At 39.7% G+C, this 16,958-nt stretch overlaps 1 protein-coding gene across 1 annotated transcript in view; it reads right to left on the bottom strand.

Annotated features, from left to right (window-relative positions):
- Positions 1–440: 440 nt before the first annotated feature.
- ZNF536 (zinc finger protein 536) overlaps positions 441–16,958 on the bottom strand; it is a gene marked incomplete at its 3' end in the record, with an annotated part of 241,110 nt that continues 224,592 nt past the window's right edge. Inside the window, exon 5 of the mRNA XM_080352295.1 lies at positions 441–676. Coding sequence (XP_080208421.1) covers positions 441–676 — 236 coding nt within the window. The remainder of the gene's footprint in view (positions 677–16,958) is intronic.

Below are 16,958 nucleotides of genomic sequence, written 5' to 3'. Positions count from 1 at the left end.
CCCTGCTTTTCAAACAACTAACGACCTCCTAACATTTTTAAATCACTTTATTATCCCACCTACATTGTTTGGAAGTACTTGTTGCCAGGTAACAGTTTAGCAGCCATTTTCAAAGGCTGGAAATTTATTTTGCGTGTGTAATATATGTATTTAAACTCGCACACACAAACATATGGAATGTGTGTATTTTGTGTGTGTGTGTGTAGATACATATTCAATGTGTGCATGACTATCTCTCTGTGTGTATAAATACATATATGCACGTGTATGTGTACGTGTATATATACATATATTTGAACGTTTTCAGCATCCTGTACACTTCTGGGAATTCGCACACCATTCTTTCCCTTGGAAGGCAGTTTGCTGACCCTCACCCCAATGCAAATCTAAACCCGGTGTAAAAGGCTACTGCAGTATGGAGCCGAATCCGCCGAGCCGCGTCACTCCTGGGCCTTGCCGCCCTCCTCCGCCAGCTCTGCCGAGCTCCCCGCTTTGACAGCTGCAGGTTCCTCCAAATTCCCAGAAGCTTCGGAGTCAACTCTGGAGCGCTTGAACCTGCGGTCGGGATACTGGCTGTTGTCAAAAGGCATGCGATGGACACAGAGAACGTGGGTCTTCAGATTTCCCTTTTGAGAGGCACTGTACGGGCAGTATCTGCACTGGAAAGGCCTGTGACCTGCGTGACAGATGAGAGTCTGGTTAGTTTTTTATTTTATGTATGCGGCGCCTGCAAACCCGACCATTGTGCAGCCTGACAAAAGCGTATACACTGGACCCCCCAGCAGAAATCTCTCCTGTTGGGTGGAGGACATCACCACCTGTCTTCTGCAAGAATAAGAAATCCATGCTATTTGCATGATACCTAGTTAAAAACCCTGCATTTTAAAAATTCCCTGCTTCCAATTTTCTGGAGAAATGCAGATATTTCATCTGCCTCCTCAGGCCCAGCTGTAAATCCATTAGTCTACAATCCAAACTAAACTCTTGTAAATACAGTGCAACTGCGTACGAGACTGCCTTCTTTTACATTTGTTAATTATCTTTTTTATTGAAGTGCAATTCAAGGATGACAATGTGCAGACCCTTAGTCTAATAAACACACTTTGTCTCTGGGTGGGTTTCGGAGTAAAGAATTGTATGTTTTATTTTAATCACACAGATTACTTTTTAATGGAAAGAAATAACGAATTGAGATAACCAAGGCCTCAAACCTGCAAACATTTACTCCAGTGAGATTACTCCTGTGAGTAAAGATACGCAAGACCATAAGTGTTTGCTGGACCAGGGCCTGAGGTTATCACCAGCTTTAAAATAAAATGTCCAAGATAGATTAGAAAAGGAATGTTAATGCACAAAATCAGATAGATGCACTTCTTGTGGGTGAAACAGCAAGCGACTGCAAAACGAAGGCATGAATGAAAGATATCACTTCTCATTAAGGCTATCAATATACTCTCCCATATTTTTCAGATTATTGTGACTTTGAATCTCCATGCTGTATCTGGTTTTGGAGGTTATGTTTCAGCAATCACATTTCAACCTATGCTGGGAAGTTGTTGATGTGTTTTACTGGAACTTTATGAGCTTTGTCTCTGAAATTAACTTAAACCAGGACCATCTGAGGTCAAATGCGCTTAGCGTGCTTTAATTTGCTCAAATAAATGAATAAATAAATGTGCCAGACCATCTACATAAAGCCAGGATAAGTGAAAAACAATACCCTATCTCCACATTTGAAAAGCACATTTTCCTTTGTTGTTGTGGTACTGCCTAGCAGGCATAAAACAGACACTGGTGTAGCAGAGGAGGAGAACTATTCTTCCTGCTATGTGTGAAGGGTCTGGGACCATCTAACCTCTGTTTTAAGTGGGAATTTAGCAGATAAGCAAATAGACACTTGTCGTGCACTGTCCCAATACCTGTACTGGAGCGGGGATGCTGTCATAGTTCCCCCAGCAGAGATGGAGAAATGTGAGTTTAACCTTATGCTGTTGCTGGCACACCAACATGAGCATTTCTAGCAGAGTAAATTCACCCAAGCCACCATCAGTGCTCTGGGTTGCTCAAGTTACTTGCCATTTCTACTGTAACATAAAAACTACCACTTGAAGGCAGAGTCCTCCAAAACATAGCACTTGCTACAACAGAGGAAAGAAGTGTTAAATCCAGTCCACAGCTACCTAAGCCCCATGCCCAGGACTACAGGCATGTTTCCTTTCTCAAGGATGGAAAGCTCCTTTCCACCCTTTGATTTTACAAGTTGAAGACTGCCAGAAGTGTGACCACCCCAACGAGACCTCCAATATGCATGTTTATGCATAAATCTTGGGTTAGACTGTGGATTGATCTTCTAGTTGTCTCCTGAGATAAAGACAGACATTTTCCTCAACAACTTCCTAAGGAAAAAGAAATAAAATCTGTAAGCTGCTAATCATTACAAAGTCAAATTTCAGTAGAAAGTGTAATAGCAATAGCAATGGAAGAAACCTACATAGATGATGTTACAGAAATTGGATAGGGCTTTTACAGAAAAATTTCAGCTGAAAGATATAAGGAAATAGTCAATGAAGAGATAGAAGTTGTCCCTAGTGCCTCTTAGAATCAGTCCTAAAATCAATATAGAAGCACAAATATGCTTGAAAAATTTTGAATATAATAGTTTTGAAAACTGGAAGCACTCTCAAAACTATCTGGCTATGAAAAAGGTCCAGAGAAAGTATGATTTTCATTGTTTCAGAAAACACAGGAATATCTGAAAACTCAAGAAAACAAAAACCACTAAGAAAACCACTACATCTCCTCTGTTTTTTGTCAGAGATGGATAGTTACCAGATTTTACAGCTCAGTTATGGACTTTCTTTCCTTCTCCTTTTTCTCCATCCTGGACAATGACTCTGACTGGGCAGAGATAAGAGGTCTACTGCATACTCTGCTTAGGGAGGTGCCAAAATGCCTTGGGAAAGTGGGACAAATGTTGGGTAAAGGGGAAGGAGACTTGCTCAATGAAGACCTGAAGTGACTTTTCTCTTTCTCCAAAAGATAAAGGCCTACCACTTTTACATCCACTTAGATGTGAGACTATCTACACCAGCAGCACCAGCTCCCTTCTAGTATTTGCAGTGTTTCATTTGACCATCTGAAGACTGGTTCCCTTGCTAAGAACAGAAGATGCCCTGCTAAATTGTGACAAATAGTGCAGCTTTATTTACTCTGATTTTATTGATGCCAAGGAAAAAGCAAAAAAGATATCCTGTCCATTTGGTCCTCCTTGTGTGCTGCAGTGACCAGCGACTGAATGTACCATAGATGATATAATGTCTCTGATAACTGCTCAGGGAGCACGGACAGAGTGATGGCATTTCAGGAGTGAGCAGAAACAACATGCCCATCAGCCACCCTCCGGACTCCTCAGACGTTGTGTAGCACAGAAATACACCACACAGTTTTAGCTAGAATTGGTACCACTAGCCAACAGTGTGAGATTTCACCAAACAGCTCTTTGCCCACATGTAGCTATCATTGAATGGTCATCCTAATTCTTTCCTGCAAAGAACAAATTCTAAACAAGGAATCCACAAAGCACAAGTGGAGCTAAGCACCTCAGATGCACCAGACTAAAAGCAAACTCTTTCTGCCCACCGCTGAACCAAGTTCAAAACTGCGCAATTCCATACAGAGAATGTCATTTATTAATTCAATGCACTTTAATAAATCAGACAATATAAAGTGCATCTACAAGGATTCAGTTCTGCATTGCCTCCTCCACGACTGACTTTTTCAGGCCATCAAAATTTCACATCACTGCCTTGTGAAAAGTAAGTACACAATAAGTTAATTTGTATTGTCACTATGCAGTACAACTGTGGTAAAGAGCACATTCATTTTTAATCCAGTATGAATAATATATAAATATGTATACAGACTGAGGGTCATAGGAAAGCAAGCGGTACATTGTTTACAGCAGAAGTAGTACAAAAACTAGAGATTATTCTCACTTGCAAGATAACAATATCTGCAATTCTGTTGTAACTAAGGGGTGAAGGAAAATGCCCGTTTCTCTAAGGTATCCCATCCATTAATTTTAGCTCAAAAACTTGTGGGCAGCCGGCTCTTAAAATAACCCTTCCCAGATAAGTTGGCAATAAATTTATAACGTTTTATCTAGCAGCGGTTGGTAGGTTCTTTCTTAGCAAGCTATAGTTCATATATATTTTACCCACTATATACCTTCCAATAAAATTATATGAAAGCCCTTCCAAGAAAAAAAAAATTCTTCCTGATAGTTCATGAGCTAACGTGTAATGCATTGTATTTGCAGTAAGGTGAATTAGAGCAAAGGTGGGCCAACAATGGGTGGTTACCCCAGCACCTGCTGAGGTCTGTCCTCTGGAAGTGACCAAATCTTCCAGGATCAGACCCAGCAACAGCAGCAGTGCTGAGATGACCCAAGGCTCATCATCCCTAGTTCTGACTGTACCCTGGAGAGAACAAGGAGTGTGGGTGGGAGTACCTTCTGGTCAGGGTGGAGAACTTGTTTGTGGGACCCATATTTAGAAAAATCCCTTGATGTTTGAAACTAGTCCACATTTTTAAAAATACATACCACTTCATTAATTTAGGCTTTGAGAAAAAAAAAAGTTTGTTTTCTTTTCTTTCAAGTTTGTGATCTGATATGTTGCTTTGTGACACATCACGTCAGCCTGCATCAGTCACATCGTGTTAGGTTTCATAACATGGCATGACTGATGCAGCCCAACATGGTGCATCAGCTGAACAGAGTCAGAAAATGCAGTTTTTGAGAAAGACATGGATCTCAAAGTCTGGATCTTAGGATTGTTTAAAGGAAAGCATATTTAAAGCAAGGGCCTTGGATTTAAACAAAGCCATTACCCATGAGTTGTTAAGGAGTCAAATACTTGCAAAACCTATTTTGCTTTGTCTTATCTTTAAAACTCAAATTGTATTATTGGAACACATAAAAAGTCAATGTCAACAAAGTGTCATTGGGTTACTTATTGTAATCCAAACACTGCTAATAGTTACTAATTTATTAACTCTGATATGGATCCATTATTTAAGATTAGCACAAAGAAATACACAAACAAGAGAGGGAGAGTGATGAATACTAAAGCCTTTTTCGTTAAAAAAAATCATTTACATGGTCAAGCTGCATTAATTCTTCACTTCTAAAAATATTTGATCAGCATCCAAATTCTATAAAAATTTCCACAAAGAAACATCTGATTTTTGTGGTATTACAGGCACATATGTAGGGGTTTGCACTAAAACGTAAAAATGGGCATTGGACTAGTCACATGAATAAGATCAGGAATTTATTCCAGATTGTTAAAAGTGTACTAATCACAGCAAAATCATGGCTTTCTCCCAAAGCAGCAAGAAAGCGGTAATTTGAAAGAAAAATGCCAATAATACATTACACACAAGCCGTCTGTTGTCCCCACAACACCGCTTTTTATTATATTGCATATGTGTACATATATACACACAGATACACATATACAGACACACAATTTAATGCATAAATTTAGAGAAAAGGCAGAAGAGCAATAAAATGATGAACAGAAAACAAATGCTGTGCAATGTACTATAAATTATAATTAAGTCCTGAATAAAATGTGTTCCTTAGATATGACATTTGTTCCCTTAAAATGCAAAAATGGCCATGATTATCTGACAGAATGTTTTTCCTTAGATGGCCAATGGCTATAGCACTTACTGCAATGCAATATGGCAAACTCACTTCAGATTTCTTTGCCTTGTTTAAGAATATCCTTCCGGTAAAAATTGAAAATAACAGCAATTACCTCTTTAAAAGAAATAAATTACTCCCTCACTAAGAACTATTTGAAAAGCCTCAAAGGTTTGAATTTCTTGGAGGCAAATCTCTTTAGTTGAGATGTTGGACACGGAAGTTCTGGACTTGACCTCTGGGCTGCTTTAGCAAACCCAAATGGCCAGGAACACCTCCAGCGAAGACCAGGCACTCTTGAGCAGCTGCCGTGGCTCAGGATGGATGGACACCGCCTCCTGCACCGAGATGCTCAGTCCCACAACGTTGCTGGTGGAATGGTCCATGTAATCACACATCTGCTGCTGTGCCAAGTCAGCAAGCCATGTTCGGACCTTCAGTGAGCCTGGACCACCCCAAGAAGAGCTGCTTTAAATCTCTTTTCCTACACAAGCTTGTATTTGAGGTATAATCATCTTTAAACAGATGAAATGTGTGTCGCCTCAGAAGTAACGGCAGGTAATGATGGCCATGTGCTTTCCATGTAGGAAAAAATATGTTTCGAGCATCTCCAGTTCTCAGCAGTGACTATTGGGCTGAACACTTGGCTTTCTCAGATCACAACCTCAGGGTCCCAGGCATCTTGGTGAATGCTGCCATTTTAAAGTGACGCTATTAGAGCATAATAACAAGCATTTGCAAAGGGAGAACTATTTTCATTTAAATTTTGGCTAGTGCAATTTCCTTTTTTAACATATAAATTTTCATAAGTATATTTACTATCCACAGCAAACATCCCAAGTACTGCATGCATTACCCAGGAGAGCAGAATGGCTCTAAAGAAGCCATTCTGATCTGGAGCATAACAGTATGGATGGGAAAATGCTGAATAAATACATTTGTCCAATAGACAATAATGGCTCTGATCAAGCCATTCCACTTTATTGGTCTCAAAATATGCATTTTATGAAACTCCCAAAATACCAGACAGATTAAAGTACAAACAATCAGGTTCATATATGTAATAAAAGTTTTTATAAAATAATTGAAAAGTATATGTTTACACACAGGTCCAGGACCAACCAAGATGGTCATCTGGGAAAATAACAACATTCTGTGAAGTTTATATCTTTATTTGATTACAAAAAAAAAAAATAAAAACAAAAAAACCCTCTATTTCACGTTGACCAGAAAAAGCAACATAAAACCAAAAAGCCACGCCTGAGGTTTTTTTCATGATTTACTGTAAAAGTATATACATAAAAGCATAATTATATGCATTTTAGGAAGGCCTGGGAACATTTTCGTCTTTTCATCTCCCAAAGCTAAGGCTTGGGGTTGTGTGGTTCGCATGGGGCACCTAAAGCTGTAGCAGCCCCTGACCAAGCCCCATACAACCGGATTCCTTCATTTCCAGACTCAATCCTGCAAACAGTCCTAAGAGCAAACAAAGGAATTGTTCGCGATAAGAGGCACCAAAGTAGAGACCTAAATCAACCCTCATTAACACAGATCAGACACTTCCAGGAGCAACTCAGGTCTGAAAGTGTGAGCTGCCATCTCAAGAAGCTGTTCTCCTGCTATGGGTTATAGGAAGGATAACTTTGGGTTTAAGACCTCTCCCAAAGCCACCGTGTAGCACCACAGCCCCAGTGTTTGGCTGAGACATACACGTGATCTACAGACACCTGCGGTAGCAGGGTGGCAAATGACGGAACCATCGTTGGCTGCAGAAGAGCTGAAAAAAGAAAATACCTCATCTGTAACTGATTTGTTTCAAGGATTTTAACTTAAAAAAAATATATCTCCATTCATCGGATCAAATTAAACGCTCAGATACCTACATGGCTTTCCTGAAATGCAATCAAAGACGGGGTCTGTTCTTGATTTAGTATATTATACAGTGTTTGGTGTTTCTGAGTATGTATTTCAACTTGCTGATGAGCATACTACAGGGTTTAATGATGGCAGGGAAAAGCAGAAGTTGATGCTACACTTTGTCTTTAACACATATTATTAAAATATTAACCTAATTTCACACATTCCTCTTGAAATAAAAACTGCACTTGAACTAACAATTCAATTCCTGTCTCAAAATGTTACAAGCACTAATTATCCCACACTAAAATTTCCTTTAAAAGCAAAAGAATTTAAAAAAACCCCCTACCAATAAATGAACCCAAAGGAAGCCAAAGGTAAATCAGTGTGACACAGAGCTAACAACTACCTGGACACTCATGATAAACAGAAATAAGTAGAAAATTCTGTCACTTTCCTTCATACATAAGCTTTTAGTTTATTAAACAAATCAGTCACAAAATTATGGAAAATATCAGTAATTTAACACTTGTTTCCTTTGTTATATAGAGCATGGAAATTATAATTATTTGGAAGCAGACCAAGGAACTTGCTAGCCCTCTATAGTACACTAAATATAAGCAAGTTACTAAATGGCCAGTGAAGTTGCTGGCAGTATAATGGAGACTTGCAATTCCTGGGAAAACAAACACTTCACATTTCTTGAAGATCTAATGAAGTAACAGGATTACTCAGCTCTGGACAGTTAGCACAGGGTTTGTTTCTTTTTCAGAAGAGCAAGCTTTTCACACAGGAACTTTTGATTTAGGATAGAAACGGATCTTTTCTTGGAAAACAAAGGCAAAGCATCAGCAGAATAAATGAACAAGTCCTTCTAAACAAATATTAAACATTACCTGAACCTTATAAAACAAACATTCACCTGAAAACCAGCTGAAGACTTTGCTTTCCAAGGAGCCGTGTATCTCAGACCGCTGCCGGCGGGAGTGTCCGCCCATCGCGGCGCAGCACCCACGCATGCCGGCTCACCAGTTCGGGTTTGACATGACAACATGAGTTACGAGCCCAGTGCCTCAGTGGGCTCCAAACAAGGTTAGTGGGAATGCTGTCATTGATTGAGCTTGAAATGCCAGACTATCATTGTCCTATGCTTTGGGAAATTTAATTACATTTAATTTTTCATATTTATTTACTTTGGTTTATACACATAAGTAGAGGACAGAGTTCTTATCAAGGGCACTGGGTACCTGTTGTAAAGAGAAGGCCACCTCTCACCAAATTTATAATGGCAGCAATTATGATAATTTATAAATTCCTCAGTCAGAACCCTCTTCCTAATCCTAAACTCAAAACAGCTTGGCCAAAAATAAAAGCATTCCTTCTCCAGCCTTCTCCCCACTCTGGTACCATTTCCTGTTCCCCTAAAGCCCAGAGGCACGGCTGGTGCATCCCCACGTCTCTACAGCCTGAGCCCCTCTGCATGAGGAGAGTGGTACCCAAACCCAGAGGGTCGGTGGGTTCCAGCTCTCCCACAGCCTCCTTGTTCACTTATGCTTTGGCAATCCAAGTAGGCTGCAGCAAAGGAAACAGATTTCAGAGGTAAGTGGCAGGCTTTTCTCTAATATTAAAGTAACCCTGAGCCCTTCTGGTTGTCAAAATCACATGTTCAGAGTCCCAACTTTGCCTTTACTTACATATTTCGATTAATTGTTATGTCTGTTCATTCCTTTACTTGTTTTAATCACGTCAATAACATTACATTCACATTCTAAGCCCCTTGAGCAAAATACCTCAGTTTTCCTACTAGGTCTTTCACAAGTTTTCTGTCTAATGTTCTGTCATTTTTTTTTAATTGTCTCAGTAAATATTTATTATTTCAGGAGCATTTAGGACTTCTGGAATGAAACATTACTTGAATGTGATGTACCTAAGATTTCTCAGAATAAACACTGTACTGGCGGCACTGGGATTTAGTGAAGAGATCACGCAGTTCTGAGGTGCTAATAGGAAAAGCCTCGTCAGTGATGATATTTCACTACCAAATATCCTTTATTCTGCCTAGCAATTCATAAATACAATAGCATTTTCTTTTTCACTCTGGGCAACTGTCTTGAGCTTATTTATTTTATTTGGTGGAATGGAATTTTTAAATCCCATACTCAGCTTTCTAAATTTTTCCTGCCCGCATTTCAACGTGTCTCATCCTCAGCTGCTGTGGAACAGGACAGTGACACAGCCTGTGCCATGCGAAGACCTGCCATGTGTACGCAGCCAGGTCAGGGCCAGGAGTGGTCCCCAAAGCACGTAGATGTGAAAGGGTGGAACTATCCACATGCTACAGTGTTTGCTGAAGTGGGACCCTAAGCTAGAATAATTGTTTTCTGCATGTATTATGTCACTCAGGCTAAGCATGTTCTCCTTTAATTTTAGTTGTTGCTTTGTTACGTAACTTGGATAATTTAAATGGTATTTTGTCACATTACAACTTGTCATGTACTTCATGATTCTCTATCTAGAGCAGAATGCTAGTAAAGAGACTGAGGAAAACCAAAACAGTTTAAGTAAATAAATATCCAGCTCACTAATGGCTAATATTTCAAATTATCCTCGAGCCTACTAATCATTCCACTAAAACATTACTATTATCTGTTTATGGGATTTTGTGAGCGTAGTTCACAGAAGAACTCATTATCAGCAATGCTGCAGCATTATGTGCCATCACTGCACTGAATTACCATGAGTGCAGCCTGCGAGGGGACCCACAGCAGCCCACCTCTCACCAGGTGCATCTCCTGTGTAGGTGTACGTGGAGCTAAGGCCTCTGTAAAAAAAACAAAAGCAAACAAACAAACAATCAAAAAAATCCAAACCACGTATTTTTATCATATCCCATTCAAGAAATCAGGAGCTCAAACGCTAAAAATTAAAAGGCTGCAGAGAATAAATTGAGCATTAACTTTGCAGGACCTGTCCCTCTGGAAAGTGCTGTTAATGTTGTCGCAGAAGAAGTGTCTTTTTTATTAAGTCACAAAGGAAATGTTTTCTCCCCTTCTCCTTTTCTTTTCTATAAAAGGCTCTCTAAAATGAAAGGTGTCAGACTTTGCTTTTTCTTCTTGGCATGATCCAGAATGTATGGCTGAGGAATGACAGATGTCTGCAACCAGCTGCAATGAAGCATGCTAAAGTTTCAGTCTAATCCACTTATTTCACTGCAGTCACGTAAACCAAAACAAATGGGCAGTGCCTTACATTATAAAAACACAGCAGCATTACTTTGTTGCATAATGTAGCTGATACGCCATCTTTTTATCATTTTTCCTACTGCAGAAAGAATTCACCTCTTTATTAAAAACAGCCCCTGAAAGTTCTCCCATTCTGCTCGCCTCTATTTTTTTCTTTTAGTGTCACAGCAGTCTTGCTATCCCCCATGCATTACTCAATATGCTGCTATTATAAAAACACCGTAATATTTTTCTAGGGAAGACTGCTTTTGTTTTTAAAACTGCGATCTGATTCAAATTCCATAGGGCCTTATTCTGTCCTTGCATCCTTGTGACAAGCCCATGGTTTGAACAGATCTGTGCTGCTCTGAACAAGGCCAGGATTGGACCCACCAGCAAATCGGTACACGTTTCGCCTGTACCACGAGTGCACCAAGCACTTACCCTTAACAGGTAAAAACCCCCACATTTCTGCTTTTTACTGATTTAACCGGAAATGTCAGCAGACACACAAATAATAACCTTAATCTACTCGACTAACCTCATTCAAAAAAATCCCTGTTTTAACGACGAGGAAGAGCCTTTGCCGGTATGTTTACTGAAGCTCCCCAAAGCCCCCCCTTTATTTCATTGTGCCAGAGGGAGTATAACCTAAGTGAACATGGCATCGCTTCCTGGGAAGGGAGACCCTGCCTCACTCTAACATGTACCGCAGCAACCTTTTGAACCCTCCCTCCTTTAATCCTTGTAAGGAAAGGGAAAGGATGAGGAGTCATGTGGCTCCCTCCCCGCCAGCAGTTTCAACAGCTGGGAAGCACTCTTTCAGCACAATTCATAAAAAAAGATGTGTTGGATTTCGCCTATGGCAGAATGGCGTACAATTTCTGGCCCTTCAGGCTAAAACAATAAATGCAAAGAGGAAAATTTGAGATTTCCCCCCTTAAACTTCCCACAACAACCTCAGCAAAACCACATGACTTGTCTTGTACAATCTCCCTGGTGTTTTCAGTGCTACTTTGGCAGGAAATCAGAATTACTGTTATATAAATTCCATCTGATGCCAGAGCTACCATCTGTGAGTAAAACTGCTTCACCTACGTCTGCCGGCAAAGCCACTCTCCCAGAGACAAGGGAGAAGGGGAAAAAAAATTTGATTAATTTGCAGAATGCTTGTGATTTGCTCATATATTATTATAACTGCTCATCAGCACATGACAAATTCCCAGCACTCCGCACAGGAACCCGTTCAGTTTCAGCAGTTTTTTGCGTCGGCACCTGACAGACTGCAGAGCCACTAATGACTTTCAGATGCTTACAAACAGTAATTCTATCTTCAGAATAAAAAGAAAAATCCGTAGGAAGAAAAGAGTAGAGTTAGTCTATTCCATTTCCTTCCTGTATATCAACATGATTTAACTCTTCAGGGCAGCAGCGGTTCCAGGATCACAACACGGCTGCTCCTTGCCTGTAAAAGACAAAGACTGCCAATCTCAGGGGGAAAGGTGGAAGCAAAAGCCAGTCTCCGAAGGCTTTTGCTGCACCAGCTCCACAGAGAGCCAGATACAAAGCAGGTAGCCTAGGAAAAGGCACACCTACCCTGCAGTACTGAAATAAAATACACGCTTTCCCCGGCGTTCCCAAATTCCATCTCTATTTTCCTATTTTAATACTTCTGATAACCTTTTGCATTTTCAGGGAACACATCTGCTTCCTAACTGCAGCCGAAATGTTTTTTTCCTCCTTTAAAACTATGATTATGCTTTCTGAAGCACTGTCTGTGTGCTTGATTGCCTGTTTTAGATTAGAGATTTTAGCAAGGAAACAAAGACTTCAGAGTGCACATCAGTCCTGCATATGAGAAACCACAGAAGGAATAAGCAATAAAATGTGATGCACCATCTGTCCACAAACAATAACCTGGATGTTCTGAAGGCTTACAAATTATTTAGCACACAACCTCACCGAATTATAGGACCCTTAAATAGAGCAATAGACTGGGAATGAGAACCTCTTTGATGTCCTTTTGTATTTTTTTTTCCCAACTCAGCCCTCGATTGATTGCTAACAGTTGAGGTATTTCTCAATGACTATTGGAGCAAGTTGATTTTTATTAAGTTGCTCTCCATAGAATATTTTGCCACAGATTTGAACAGTGGGGTATTCGCTGCCTCTCTGGCCCTAGCCTGCTGCAAACAGATTGTTAATCAAAAGACAGTCTAAAAGAATAGTCAGTTGGGAAATTCAGTCCTAAGGGCAAATGCTGCCCTCGGTACTCATGCGCAGCTCCAACTGGCTTCCATGGGAGCTCGCAGGAAGGCTCAGTGAGGAATTTGACTTTATTAAGTACTAGAAGGTTTCTGACTGGACTCTTGTGGAACAAATCTCTAACAAAGAGTCAGATTTGTTTTTTTCCAAATCATATCCTGTTCCAATTAAAAATAAAAATGACATTTTTCTTAGCTGTCATGCTGAAGCACGGTGATCTTGCATGTAAAACGCATTAGCAACTGAGCACACTTCAGGTACTGTAAACTGGAGTATGTCAAAGCTACTGGATCCCCAGACGAGCCTGACATCCCTCAGCAATGTGCATGTATAGCACAATCTACATACTCAGAGACCTACCTTTGGGATAGAGAATTTTGGTTTACCATATTTAACTCTGAGATCATGGAAACAACCAACCAAACAAAAAAATTACTTAAAAAAAAAAAAATGCAGCAAATCACAGAATTTCTAGATCTACTGTTTCATTCAGCCTCATCTCTACATTACAAATTCCTGAGTTTTTATTGAACACTAGCATTTTTTTCCAGTTGAAGTATCCCTCCAAATCCACACTCAGAAATAAACGAGCATCCCTAAAAGCCACTCACTTCATTTTAAAAAGGAAGAACTTTGCTACCATTTATTAACAACCTGCCCTTAATATTTCTTTTGCTTTGGTTTCCATAGACATTTTTCTGCAGGTTTTCTTAACACAACATTTCCCATGCCAGATCTCAGCTAACAAACATCCAGACTCACCTACCTAAAGTCTTAGTGTGCCCTTTACTCTTTCATCTAGATGGCAGATCAGAATTCAAATAAAAATAGATGTTAGGAGACAGAGGATTTTTTTTATCATATTCTCTTTGACAAAGAGGGGCCAAGAGGGAGGTAACTGTATAATTAACTTTAGATGTGCCTAATGTAACTCCATTATCATTGATGAGTCTTATGGAAAGAGAGTGAGAGGGAAATGTGCCTTCTAGAGTTTCATGGTGGAGCCAGCACTATTAAAGAATATTTCAGTATTTAGGCCCTGATTCAGCAAATCGCTGAAGGTTATGCATACTATAAAGCTATAAGTCATCCCACAGACTTGTGTGGAAACACACACGCACTTATACAATATATGAGCGTAAGTTGTCTCCGAGCTGAGGCCCTATAGCCTAACCCTTACTTACAAAGATTCATAGAAGAGACATGAAAATTTGCCTGGGGCTAAAAGCTGGCACATTACATTGTTCCATTTCAAATCCATGCTCCTTTTGTATTTATTTTTGCATTTATTTTTATGTGCTATTTGCTCCCAATATGAGAAGGACAGAGGGCCCTGAGGATGCTGGATGCGTGAGGGGCCACCAGTGCATCACCTGCAGAGTTGCCTGGGCTACACTGTCCTGGCCACCACTCGCCTGCAGGCTGGGGTCCCCCTGGCCAGTGACAGGCCATCAGCTGCTAATTGGAAGTGTGGTAATTTTAGAGTCACTGTGGGTCACGTAGAACTGGCCGGTTGCTCTACATGTTGCTCATAGACCAATAATCAACAGCCAGAGCTAAGTGTTGGTTTTAGGTGTCACCCATGTCTCTAAACCCAAGCGTTACCACTCAGCAAAGGGCACATGATGAATATGCAGCAAATCCACTAGTTGTTAAAGGAAACAAAACCAAAATTCCCTTTTAATAAATACTGAGATAGTCAGTACACAAAGGACCAGACGCTACTGAGGATTTTATTTTAAATAAAATTGTACAAGTTTGAGGTATTGAAGTACCCCTGGACAGTGGGACACAAAGTGTCCATTTAGAACGTTTGGGTACATTCTTTTTTTATTTTTTATTATTTACAGTAAAAGTGATCCATACCTATCTCTGAAGAACTGAAGCCAAACACACCATGTCAGGCAGCAAAGAGACAACTGTTCCTGTCATTGGTACCCAGTGCACTGAAGCTTGGCTCCAAGCCTTGCTGCCTATGGGAGAGCCACTCAATCCCACGTAAGCTTCATTGACTTCCATCGTCTTCCAGAAAGAAGGTTTACTTATATATGAAATCAATGGTAGGCTCTGGGCTTTCAAGAAAACTGATACCCACTTGGGTGTCTCTGTGTATAAACCAAAATCATTTTGCAACAGAATTAACATATACGGTGGTTAGACGGGGCCAAAATATTTGCCTTCTGAGGAAGCCATGCAATTCTTCTGATTTCAACAAATAATCTGACCCGAGTAAGTCCTCTCTATCTACTGTTACGCTAATCAGAACAGAGAGGTCTATAAAAGTACTTAAAAAGACAACTAAAAAAAATTAATCTGTGGTTTAACTTAAAGGTCAACTCAATACATATTGAGAAGTCAACTGAAATTCCACCATTAAACATAATCACTCCTTCTAGGGTGGTAAATACTGTGTGGAAATACTCATCAGGAGCCAAATCCTGATCACAGATGAACGCGGGACTGGATTTGCATGTGGATGGAGGAGAGCAGGGCAGATCTAGTATACAGAGCCCTTCCAGGCTGAGCCTCTGGATATTGAAGACCCAGGCTGCTGGAAAAGCTCCTTTAAATTCCATATGATGTGATTAATGTTGTGAGATTTAAAATAAATAAATAAATAAATAAATAAATAAATAAATAAATAAATAAATTGTATTTCTTTTCGGAGTATTCCCAGCTTTCTGTATTCCTGCTTTCAAGCATTTCCCGTAACCTTAAAGGCTAGAGAGTTATTTTTGTATTAAAAGAAAGGAGACAGATTTTTCTGTAATCACATGGCTACCACAGTGGTTAAGAAATAAGAAATAAGAAACTACCCCAGACATCACAGTAAACTCAGGAAAAGCGAGGGCAGCCACTTCTGCATCGCAGCTCTGTGGCAGGCATCCATCCCGAGATGTTACTCTACTCACACCGCTCACAACCCCAGATCAGTTTTCCTATTCTTTAATAGAAAGAAGTAAATTGAATAAGGCTTAACTAGCATTTTGCATAAACTTATTCTTTAAATTTCAATGTATGGAAGATACATTACATTCAGTATCTTCTGAAATAATGTTAAAGATTTGAGTACTGAGGCAACATAGGGAAGGCACAAAGGTCAGATTTAAGTCCTGAAGGTAGTATAAAAAATTTAGATAAAACCGTTTGTATATATTTTTCTATAGCATGTGTCCTGACAGTGTCACCATCAGCGTGGGTTCTAGAATTCATAATCCACTGTGCTATTTTTTAAAATATTTGATTTGTTTATTAACTGTGCTTTCCTATTTCCATGAGATATAGACATCGACAGTGAATAGACCTTTTCTAATTGAACTGATAGCTTGAAAGTGAACATGTCCTTGAATTTACACTGAAAGATAGACAGTGATTATTTATAATAAGGGATTTAGTCAACTGCCTTTCCATTTGTACAGCAAGGACTTTATCAACAGACCATGTTTAGGTAAATAGTGCCAAATAAGATAAATTCTGTATTAAAGGACGAATGTCTCACAGTGTCAGATGTACAAGGAAAAGACATTTGGTTGATGATATGTCCTGTAAGTATAAAAGAGAGTATTAAGATAACACTTTATGCTAGCATTAATACATCAAAGTTCTGGACTGACCTGTTTCATCCAAAGTGAAAGCGAGGATGCTCTTAATTCCTATCTAAGATTAATTTAATTCAGAAGGCATTCAGCCTTATGTCTTGTTCTGCAGCTTTATAAGAATTGCTGGATTTGCAAAACAGCACGGCTGTACGTACGTTAATAAATGGTCTGTATTTGTCTAGCTAGAGTTGAAGCCTTTCTTTAAAAACACACACACACACACAAAACTCTGGCTCTGTGAGCTTGCTTTGCCCACAATATTAGAGCTTAGCTATCTCCTCGCTGAAGGGCCTATTTGTCTGCTTT

The sequence above is a fragment of the Nesoenas mayeri genome (genome assembly GCF_963082525.1).
Source record: "Nesoenas mayeri genome assembly, chromosome: 12".
Classification (NCBI taxonomy): Eukaryota; Metazoa; Chordata; class Aves; order Columbiformes; family Columbidae; genus Nesoenas; species Nesoenas mayeri.
The sequence above is the reverse complement of the archived record's forward strand: the minus strand, read 5'-3'. Positions and strand labels throughout refer to the sequence as shown.